General features: G+C 38.9%; 4 protein-coding genes across 4 annotated transcripts; 3 read left to right on the top strand and 1 right to left on the bottom strand.

Moving 5' to 3' along the window:
* Positions 1-1,099: 1,099 nt before the first annotated feature.
* On the top strand, positions 1,100-1,703 carry MELLADRAFT_30619 (uncharacterized protein; the record flags this gene model as incomplete). The annotated part of the gene is made up of 2 exons (XM_007419050.1): positions 1,100-1,482; positions 1,544-1,703. Coding segments are annotated over 2 exons (543 nt in total), but the record flags the coding sequence as incomplete, so codon positions are not given.
* Positions 1,704-2,033: 330 nt separating this feature from the next.
* Positions 2,034-2,897, top strand: MELLADRAFT_84825 (uncharacterized protein; the record flags this gene model as incomplete). Its single annotated transcript, XM_007419051.1, has 3 exons — positions 2,034-2,233; positions 2,297-2,483; positions 2,550-2,897. 3 exons carry the CDS (start codon positions 2,034-2,036, stop codon positions 2,895-2,897), a joined length of 735 nt encoding a protein of 244 aa, XP_007419113.1.
* Positions 2,898-7,990: 5,093 nt separating this feature from the next.
* On the bottom strand, positions 7,991-8,499 carry MELLADRAFT_69871 (uncharacterized protein; the record flags this gene model as incomplete). Its single annotated transcript, XM_007419058.1, has 3 exons — positions 7,991-8,190; positions 8,282-8,311; positions 8,415-8,499. 3 exons carry the CDS (start codon positions 8,497-8,499, stop codon positions 7,991-7,993), a joined length of 315 nt encoding a protein of 104 aa, XP_007419120.1.
* A 649-nt stretch (positions 8,500-9,148) lies between these two features.
* On the top strand, positions 9,149-9,658 carry MELLADRAFT_114201 (uncharacterized protein; the record flags this gene model as incomplete). The annotated part of the gene is made up of 2 exons (XM_007419052.1): positions 9,149-9,274; positions 9,455-9,658. The coding sequence occupies 2 exons, from the start codon at positions 9,149-9,151 to the stop codon at positions 9,656-9,658; spliced, it is 330 nt and encodes a 109-aa protein (XP_007419114.1).
* Positions 9,659-11,321: the final 1,663 nt, after the last annotated feature.

Consider the following 11,321-nt stretch of genomic DNA (forward strand, 5'->3'; position numbering starts at 1 on the left):
AAACAGGATATACAGTAGATAACGTTACGAGAACTTGATAAACACTTTTTTGAAACATGCGACCTGAGATTTGCATCAATCTCAGGAGCTTGTGCGTGGATCTGCGAGATCCACAAATGTTATGTAAATTGTGAAAATCCGCACAGCAAATGTGAGCTCATATAAAGCGTGCCTCAAGCACCCAAAGTATATTGTCCCTCAATCAATTTTTTTTTTGCCACTCCGTCTTTTTTGGTCAATCATGCCGCTCACACCTCAACAAAATCCAAGCCAACCAGTATGTGCTGGGATGATATCTTTCCTGGTGGCATCACCCACTTCCACAGCGGCCAAATTGCAACATCCACATCAGTCACCTGTGTTCTTGAAAGTCTGTGATGATGGCCGTGGAACACCGGAAATCACTTTATATCTCCCAAGTGGTCATTCATTGGGGTATGTCCCTGCAGGAGTTGATAGTTGTCTATTGAAGCTGCTTGGAAGTACTCCGCGTACATAAAAATCTGAACCTGCCGGTGGATGGAAGTCTGATACTTATTTGGAACCAAGTCACCCAGTTCTCATCAGCTCTACTGTCAACACAACCATTGTAGAATGCCATGGACTTGATGCCACTCAATTGCAAGTCAAAGTACTTATATTTATACCAAATTGGTATCAAGCAACCCTTGTGAAGATTGTCAAGACTTTCCAGATCAAACTCCAGCGTCCTACTCATTACCAACCTCACCAACATCAACATATTCCTCTGGTGGATCTAGAAGCACGTACAACCCCCAACTGGAGTTCTGCTTTTCCTGATCATATTTTGACCAGCCAAGAGGCCTCAAGACTCGCGTCCATTTCTTGCGGTTCAGATCTTCAGCCTGTTGAACCTTCAGATATAGTTACTTCTCAGCTGCACCCCCATCAAAAGCAGGGCCTGGCATTTTTGTTGGACAGAGAAAATCCGGATTCCAAAACTTATCACTCCCTTTGGTTTTATAAATCAATGCCACCCTTCAACCGGTGGTGTCACCGTCTCTGTGGAGAAGAATTTATTGTCACTGAGGAACAAACCGGACCAGTCAGCCCTAGGGCATCAATTCTAGCTGATGACATGGGGCTTGGAAAAACAATTCAAACTATTTCTTTAATTGCTACAACACTGGATGTGTCAAGACAATACGAACATCAGCATTCAGCATCAGCCGTCAACCCTCTAGACACTCAGCTGCGAGCTTCTCACACCACTCTTTTGATATGTCCTACTAGCCTCATGGACAACTGGGAAGAGGAGGTTGGAAAACACACTAGAAAAAACAGCTTGAAAGTCTTGCACTGGCATGGCACCGACAGATTCAAAATACCTCTACGTGATATCCACTCAGCCAACATTGTCATTACAACCCCAAAAACACTTATGTATGACCAACGGCTTGGTGGATCAACCCGGGTTCCTTTTACAACCAGATGGTACAGGGTGGTCATTGATGAAGCTCAGTGAGTATTCTCTCTTTGCAACCAAAGGTCTGTGACCAAACTGACCCTTTACTGGTGCCAGTGTAATTCGTAATGAAACCGCCTCCCATGCAGTCCTCACCTCTTTGGAATCAGTCAACCGGATCTGTCTCACTGGTACTCCGCTCCATAACAGAATTGGCGACTTGCACATGCTCTTCAAATTTCTGCACATCAAACCTTTTCAAGAAGACTCAGTATGGTACCGTCAAATCACTCTGCCGGTTCATCAAGGAAATTTGGACACACTCAGCCAGCTTCTAAGATACTTCATGCTTAGGCGGACCAAATCAAGCCACCTATCAAATTTACCTCCAATATACCATGAGACCATTTTATTGGAAATGCATCAAAAAGTGAAAGCAATATATCAGCAACATTATGAAAGATTTCTTCAGGACTTTGGTGTGGAATCTCAAATCCAACATAAACAGGGTGAATATTTCAGACAATTGATGAATCTCAGGATGACATGCAATCACCCTCTTTTATTCAAGCAAGAACAAGAGCTCAATAAGACCAAGATTACGGAGATGGAGGAGGAGCTTGGAATCATGGTGCCGGATGGGAGGGCACTGACTGCTGATGCCAGGCCAGCCTACCTGGAGGACTGGTCACTGAGTAGCAAGCTTGCATACTTGGTTTCCCAGCTCAAAAAGAAGCATAGAACTTTGCATAAAGGTCTATGCAAGAAGACTGTTATCTATACCCAATGGAGGTGTTTCATGGAGTGGTAATTATATTTTATGTCTCTGTTATATCACTTGGCCTGTAAGCTAACCTGCACACCCCACAGGATCAAGATTGCTTTGGATTGTCACGGCATTGGCAGCGGCACCTTGCACGGTGACATGACAACTCATGAGAGGACATGCCAACTCAACAGATTCAAGAACAATAACAACATTGAGGCCTTTATAGTATCTATTGAAGCTGGAGGTGTGGGCTTGAATATGACCTGCGCTGACGAGGTCTATCTGATGGTGTGTTTGTTATCATTCATTCATATGTATGCAGTGGTCAATATTAGCTAAAAGTAATATCATTAGGATGCCCATTGGAATCCACAGATTGTGCAACAGGCAATTGACCGTCTACATCGAATAGGGCAGACTCACCCCGTGAAGGTGTATCATGTGGTTGCAGGGCAATCTGTTGAACAGCACCTATTCAATGTGAGTCAAGTAATCAGCTTCCAGAAAGGGCTACACTCACCATCATCTGCAAAAACATTTTATACCCCTCAGGTACAGAAGAAAAAAGCATCTCTGGCTAGAAAAATAATTACATTGTCAGTTCCAAAGGATCAACTTAAAGATTACCTCCAACCTGGGGACACGATGGATGTCATGGATGATATAGGCAATGTGAATGCATGCTATGCAGAATATGTCTAGATGATGGAGGGTTCCATCCAAAAATATATGTAGAATTTGCATTTCAAACCGACCACAAGTGGCTTTTATCCTTGAAAAAATTCTCTTCTGTCCTTTTTTTTCTTCTTCCAAAAACAAGAGTATTGTATCTTGTAGTGTGATTTCTTTTAGAGTATTGTATCTCGTAGTGTGATTACTTTGCTCACAACAATCAATACCATTGACCACTACAAAGTTTACCACACACAGAGATGCAGGTAATAGCAAAATAAAGTACTCAGTTTTCCAAAACCATAGAATCATCACCTTCAACACGGGCAAAGGGAGTGTTACTCCAAGACAAATCTTTCAATCTTGCTAATACAACATCAAAAGAACCCCAAAAATTTCCAATGTCCAAATCCCCGCTCACAATTCCAACCTCTTCCATGACTTGATCAACCACCGGGGAAAACCACTCAGGGGTTGTGCTCCACAAGTGTTCTTGCTCCGGGTAATCATCAGCAAGGATAGCATCCACCGCTTCACCTGGGACAGGTATGAGGTAATCAATGCAACCAAATTCGTCAATGGGGTTTTTGTAGCAGTAGTCTGCAGAACATCCAGTAGGTAATTTCGACCGCTTGTCGTGTCGTCTGCAGAAACCATTGTAAAACTTGACCCATTTGTCCAGAGCTCGTTGAAAGACGGGGATAAATAGGTGGAGAAACAAGGTCCTGAAAAGCAATAACAAAGATTTCAGCATGGAATCACCAATTAAAAAAAAGGAGCTTCACCTAGACATTGGATCATTGTCATTATATAAATCTTGATCAATGCGCTCTTGAATTTTAGCTTTGATATTTCCAGTCAGTCCACAAGTCATTTTGTCCCAGAAGCACTCAATCTTTTGGTTACGAGGGGACGGCACATATTGATGATAAGGCCAGTCTGGAGCTCTGGAACCGTAAGTTTCTCCAAAATAAAGTTGATGTCCAGCAAGAGGAACAGTCTCAGTTCCTCGATCCGTGGTGAGCTTTTTGGGAATGCCACCTTGTTTCTTGACAAGGCCCAGATACCACAAGTCAACATGGCGGGGGTCACTGTTGGTGACATGAGCATGAAGTCCCAAAATCTTTCGAGACCAGCAATCAATGAATCCATATATACCGATTCCAAAGTTGATCAACTTGTCGTGTCCATCGGCCGCCCAAACCTCATTGGGACCGCCCGCATAGTATTCCCGTCGCTTGAGTTTATGAGCAGCTCTCATTCTGACAGCATCTGGGTCCATTGCCTTCATCATAGCCGCAATAACATCACTATATCAAAGAGGATTTCAAATGTAATTAGCATCAGAGCAAATGGAATCAAGAAGGCCCAAACACTTGCCGGTGGATGTGAAGCTCGTGTTCCTGAGATAGCATCTTCTTGATACTCTTGATTCCAAGTACATTTCCATATTCAATCTGCAGTTCTTCAATCTTGCTACATACGGTGGCATATGTTACTACACCCATGTCAAGATCATCCTTTTGGCGGTGAAGATTGAGTTGCTTCTCAACTCGAGCTAAAGTTGACCGGCTGATGATGATGTTGTGTTCGTTTTTGAGGGCAATGAGAGCTCGCTTTTGGTTCAGAGATTGTTTGTAATTATCTAATACTGCATCCTTTACAACCTCCACATCATAATTTCCTTGTTGTTTCAAGTCCCATTCTTTGATCCGTCTTCTAACAGTTCTTACACATACTCGGATGTTGTGCCGTTGCCAAACAGTGTCGCATACTGTTTGTGCTGGCCATTTGTTAGCCACAGCTTCTTCCAAAAGCGGTCACAAGATTTCATCAGATATTTTCGCTGGCATGTTGGTGTGTAGTTGGTGATGGAGATTGAAGGTGTTTGGATGAGGATTGCAGAAGATTGAGGACGGTCGAAGAATATTCAGGATAATCAAAGAAGATCGAGGATGGTCTAAGAAGATTGAGGACAGTTGACGAAGATTGAGGAAGATCAAGGACAGTCGACGAAGAAAGAAGAAGGTTGAGGACGGTTGACGAAGATTGAAGAAGATTGAGGACGGTTGTCAAAGATTGAAGAAGAATGAGGACGGTTGACAAAGAAAGGAGAAGATCGAGGACGGGTGACGAAGAAAGAAGAAGATCGAGGATGGTTGACGAAGATTGAGGAAGATCGAGGATGGTTGACGAAGATTGAGGAAGATCAAGGATGGTTGACGAAGAAAGAAGAAGGTCGAGGACGGTTGACGAAGAAATAAGGAAGACTGAGGACGGTTGACGGAGAAAGAAGAAGAATGAGGACGGGTGACGAAGATTGAGGAAGATCAAGGACGGTTGACAAAGAAAGAAGAAGGTCGAGGACGGGTGACAAAGATTGAGGAGGATCAAGGACGGTTGACAAAGAAATAAGAAGACTGAGGACGGATGACGAAGATTGAGGAAGATCGAGGATGGATGACAAAGAAATAAGAAGATCAAGGACAATCAAAGAGGATTGATGATGATGAAAGAGGTTTTGGAGGAGAGCGAGACAGTAAGCAGGTACTTTGAAGCTCTTGAGACTGATGGTAGAATGTCTCTGGTCGGAGGTGTTGATACCTGTGAGACCGAGCTTGTAGCTAGTTGGCCAACATGTGGTTTTTGACTGCAGTAGAATCTAACTTTGGTGTTTGAATTGTAAAGTTTGAGAAATGTTTTTTTTGATTTTTTGGTTTTTGGTGTTGCTGGTACTTTTTGTCAAAAGGTGACAATGCAATGAAAACGGTGTCGACCACTGGAAAATTGGGCAAAAAGGGGTTTTTGCCATGACTTTTACTCCGGTACAGGGGTTTTATCCCTGTATTTGAGTATTTTCTGTAGTTTTGTCTTTGATTTTTGAATTTCGCACCCGGGGATTGTGATTTTCGTTTTTTGAAATTTCGCATTGTCACTTTGGAACGTCTCGCATTCCGTATTCGTCTAAATAATTGACTTTTCTTCAAACCACGATACAACTTTGCATCCCTCAATCTCTTCAGAACTTCCCACAGATGTCTTTCATGCTCCTCTACTGTGTTTGAAAAAACTGCAATGTCATCAATGTAAACCACACACTTGGTTAACTAAATCACCTAGAGCTTTTTTACACCTCTGCTGTTGAGTTGCCGGCGCATTGGTTAATTTCCATGGGCATAACAACCCACTCAAACAATCCCCAAGGTGTTTTTATAGCCGTCAAAGGGATGTCTTTCTCATATATGATTGTCTGAAAAAAAGCGTTGATTTGGTCTAAGGAAGAGTAACTCCTTCCTTGAGCCACTATCCTGACTGCTTCATCTACCACAGGTAGTGGACCATGATCTTTGACTGTAACTTTATTGAGTCTTTGATAATCACAGATAAGACACGGCAATGCCGTAGGATCCTTCTTCGGAATGATCATCAAAGGGGACACATATTGGCTTTTGGATTTACGTAAACGAACTGCCTCCACGTGTTTCTCTATCAAGATACGCCATGCATCTAAATGTTTACAAAGGTACCCAAAACTCCTCTCATTGATAACAACATCTGGGTACATCAGGATAATGTGGTGATGCGTGTTTGAAGACACATCCTGCATTTTTTCAGGGAAAAAGTCGGACTCCTCATCTACTGCTCCAGCACTCTCCACATCAGGCGAATCTTCTGGACAGAGATCTTCAAACTCTTTCAACATTTTCATTTCACGTATTGATAAGTCTTGAGCTTCATCTACTTTTGATAAATTATTCATCACAGCTGCTACCAAATCTTCCCTCCTCTTTTTCAATTTTGATTGTTCTTCTTCCTCCTCTACAACTGCTTTGACCTCATATCTGTTTCCTAAATGACGCAAATACCACCCTATTGAATCAAATCTGGTAGATAAGCTGGATAACAGGTAACATGTGTGGCGCAATCCACTCTGAGAGTGGGACAATTGAACAAATCAGAAACTTAAAACACCTGTAATTGAGTTAGGGCAAGTGGACTGTTGTAATTGAAGATCAGTATTTTGACAAGAAAGGTTTGATTGAGAAAGAAAAGGTTTATGAGATTGATGACCGATGTATCAAGAGTGATCCAAGGTAAAGGGGAGATAAAAAAGTGTAAGGTGGAGTGTAATCTCCACCTTCACTGATTCTATCAGGGAAGGCTTGGCTCACGGAGAGCTGGGTTTTATCTAAAACCCCTTATTCAATTGTACTAATCCAACACTTGAGAATCAGAAAACCAGCAAAAGCAGAAACAATAGAAGAAAGATGACTAGACAATAGAACCACGGAGGAGAAAAGGAAACAACACGTGAGGGAGGAGAATCTAAACTAACTACTAGAGATAACTTGTCTAAACCCATACCGCATAATTCATGTACTTGGACTAAACCCATCCGCCACTGTACTACTCCTTCCTTACAGTAAGGTATCATCTCTGTATCAGTAATCTCATCTGTTCTTGTCATAATATTGATAATTATATATCTTGTTAAATTCCAGTATTTGAAATGAGGATTTTTCAAGCAATTTCCAAAACTTAGGATTAGTAATTGGAAAATGATCATAGAAACCTCTCCATTTGGAGCCTTACGACTAGGATGTTGAATTATAAGGCCTGGGACTCCAAAACACAGAAATGATAAAGCAATACCTAGATTTATCCCCTCATATGTTGATTCCCAATCAGTAAACCAATATAGATATTGATCACGTAATGCCTTAACGTTATGATAAAATTTGTAAAGAGCCTTATAATATATAATATTCATCTTGATTTAACTCAACTGATGGTGAATCTTCAGAATTGAGCATTAAACTCTCCATAATGAGATTGGCAATTGATAATTGATGGCCATGCAACTTGCCAGTTTCAGAAACACTCTAAGTGAAATTTGTCCATCTCATTTTCATTGTTTCAAATCTTCCCATGTGCATACCATCCCTTATAGATACTGATAAGAAGTAGAGCGGATCTACAATACTTAGAATAGCTGAGTTTCAATTGGAAGTAAGATTAGTATAAAATAAAGTATCATGGGCCAAAAAGGACAGCAGAAGAAAGACATATTTACGTATATTGTTAACATTCTTAACCCATACTTGTGGTTGCAAAATTGTTTTTTAGAGTTTAACATCTGGATCATTTTCTACTAATTCATGGATATGATCCCCAAAAGGCACAAATCTATAATAATTTGTAAGAAGAGTGTAGGAATCCACCTCTATAAAGATTTTTTTCATGAGATCTTGATTTATACGGTTCCACATTTTGAGGTTATGAATCTGAATTTGCAAGATTTTGATGTGTATTTCCCATTGTTCTATAAGGAAGTGGTTTTTAAGATCATATTAAATTCCATAGTAGTCTATTTCTCATTGTGCTTTATATATCCTTGAAAATGATTAGCTTACCCTCATTAGCTTTGAAAATTTCATGGTTGTCTAAAAAACAAATCATTGAGGTAAAAATGGAAAGTGAAAAAAGTTAGCAAATAAAAATCTTTCCAATGATCTTAAATAGTATAGAGAATGATAGATGACAGACCTTTATCTTTATTTGAGTTTTCATTTGGAAGTTCAACGCGCTCTTCTCTTTTTAAAATATCATCATGATCAATTCGGACTGACATTATAACAAAGATGTGACATTGAATTCGAATTTGAGGAGAATTATTAATCGGTTTTGATACCAATAAGATGAATAATAAGACTTTTTTATTGAAGATAGAGATTAGAATTCAATTAAATCATTGACAGCCATGGATGTGTTTGTTTTGATACTTCAGATAATGCTGGAATATGCCAACCAATAAAATACTAAAACCATTGCCAAGCTGATTTGGGAGTACCGCTGTATTGAAAATAAAACTGGCTGTTGTTGTTTTTGATTTTTTTTTCTTTTCATATCCGCGGTTAATCTAGCTGGAATATGCCAACCAATAAAATACTAAAACCATTGCCAAGCTGATTTGGGAGTACAGCTGTTTTGAGAATAAAACTGGCTGTTGTTGTTTTTGATTTTTTTTCTTTTCATATCCGTGGTTAATCTATTTTACTTGATTGGGTTATTTATCTGGATTGGGAGTAGACGAGGTCAAGCCTGCTAAAAAGTTGGCATCAAGATCTGTGTTCAGTCCTCTGGAATTTGACCTTTCCTGCAAGATGAAAAACCGCGGATATGAAAAGAACAAAATTCAAAAAGAACAAGAGCCAGTTTTATTCAAAACAGCTGTAAGATTATCAAAATCTGGAATTTCGAGAGAAGAGCTAGATTCAGACATGATCTTTGAGAAGTTGATTAGATTTGACAATTTGGTAATGCGTAAGGAGAATGATAATCAAATTGGTGGTGAGAAGTTGATTAGATTTAACGATTTGGTAATCCTTAGAGAAAATGATAATCAAGTTGTGATTTTTAACAAAGAGAGTGTCTTAATAATAAGTACATTTTCAAAAAAAAAATGATGGTATTCACTCTTAATTTACCAGTGGAATTTGAATATCATTTGGAACTAATTGAGTATATTAATCACTCTTGACTTGCAATTGAAATTTGAATATGATTTGAATTGTTTATATTATAAGAGCATTGCCACTGGGAAATTAGTACTTGAGAAAGGTGGCGCTGGACTTTTACTTTTTCAAGCCAAAGGTATGAGTAGTGAAGCGCCACACGCAAAACAGGGAAAGAAATTACTCAGAACTACTGAAATAGAGATGGTTGTTATCTTGATAACCATCCCAGTAACAACAAAGCCCTTATGGGGAGGCCAGAGGCAACTAACTTGATACAACCTATACTTGTTATAAAAAACAGGAATATAAGAAAAAAGAGAATGTAAGACTAATCGCTAATACAAAAAACAAATAAACTCCAACCGCCAAAAAACTGCCTTTTTTATGATTTTTAATTATTAATGTATATATATATACACAAACATATTTTGAATTATAAAAAGTGTATTCAGTTGCATTTGAACCCTGGTTTCCATCCTACATGATTATATATATTGAATCAAGGTGTTTTCTTCCCTCATTACTCATCAATCAGTAGACTTGCTGGTAGAGGTATTTTCAAGGGGACTTCAGGTATGGTGAAACTTTGTAATACTTTTGAAGTGGAATAACAATTAAAATAACTTTTTGGAATCTAAAATCAAGGAGATAATATGTATCCAGTATAGTGAGTAGTTTATTAGAGCAATCAAAAAAATTTCAAGATTTTTGAAATATTACTTATTTATTATTCATTAACTCAAAGATTAGTTTTCTTCTTTTTCTCATATTACTGACTTATTAAACTTTTAGTTTTATCTTATTTTTTCATGGAGTTAATTATTCATTATTTATTATATTATTAGAAAAGATTCTGAGCAAATATTAGAGAAGAAGATTAGAAGAAGTTTGAATTAAAGTATATTTAAGATTATTTTAGAAGAGAATTAAAATGAAATAAGATAGGTGGAATGGCTTGAAGGTTGAAGACTGACAGTTATCAATTGAAGACTCAAATAGAGCTGAAAAGAAAAGACTTATATAATTGATTTAGATAGTTAGAAATTTCAAAACAATGATTTTAAATGAAAAGTTTCAAAGCCGTAATTTAAGTGGCCATAATCCAAAGCCACAATTTCAGGTGATAGTTTCAAAGCTGAAATCCCAGCTTTGAAATTTAAAGCTATATTTCAAACCCAAAATTTCATGATATAATTTAAAGGTAAAACTTAAAGCTATAATTCAAAGCCATAATCTCAAAGGTGAAATCTGTATAGCCATAATTCAAAGCCGTAATTTAAAAGTCTAAATTCAAAACCATACATTGAGAAGAATGATGATAAATCTAACTAATCAAATGAAATCATAAGACAAATGAAAATAGGGGTTGGGTGAAAATCCGACTTACTTTGAGGAAGCAAGGATTCCACCACAAGAATAACCTTGAAGGTCTCTGAATAGGTTCGAGCAAGATTTAGAGAGTTGAAAGATAGATATCACAGATTAACCAGTAGACCCTTGCCTTTTTCAATCAATTTACTTCGGCACTATGCAGAGATTGATAATCAAGGTAAATATCAAGTTGAGGCTGCACAAAGGCTGTCTGTGCAGGCTTGACAGACCCTGCGCACTGAAAGGCGGGTCGGTCCTTATGCTCCAGTTGATCACTGAGTGATTGACTGAAGCACTAGTCCACCCAGCCCCCTAACAGGCTATGTGGTCTGTCTTTCAAAGTTCAGACACCTAGTCCCTTAGGTGGCTAGGTGGACTAGTGCTTCAGTTGATCACTCAGTGATCAACTGGAGAATAAGGATACCTTGCCACCTGAGAGACTAGGTGGCCTTATGCTCCAGTCAACCATAGAGTGATCGACTGGAGCATAAAGCCACCTAGCCACCTGAGAGACTAGGTGGACTAGCATTCCAGTTGATTACTCTATGATCGACTGGAGCATAAG

Source organism: Melampsora larici-populina (genome assembly GCF_000204055.1).
Source record: "Melampsora larici-populina 98AG31 unplaced genomic scaffold MELLAscaffold_123, whole genome shotgun sequence".
Taxonomy (NCBI): Eukaryota; Fungi; Basidiomycota; class Pucciniomycetes; order Pucciniales; family Melampsoraceae; genus Melampsora; species Melampsora laricis-populina.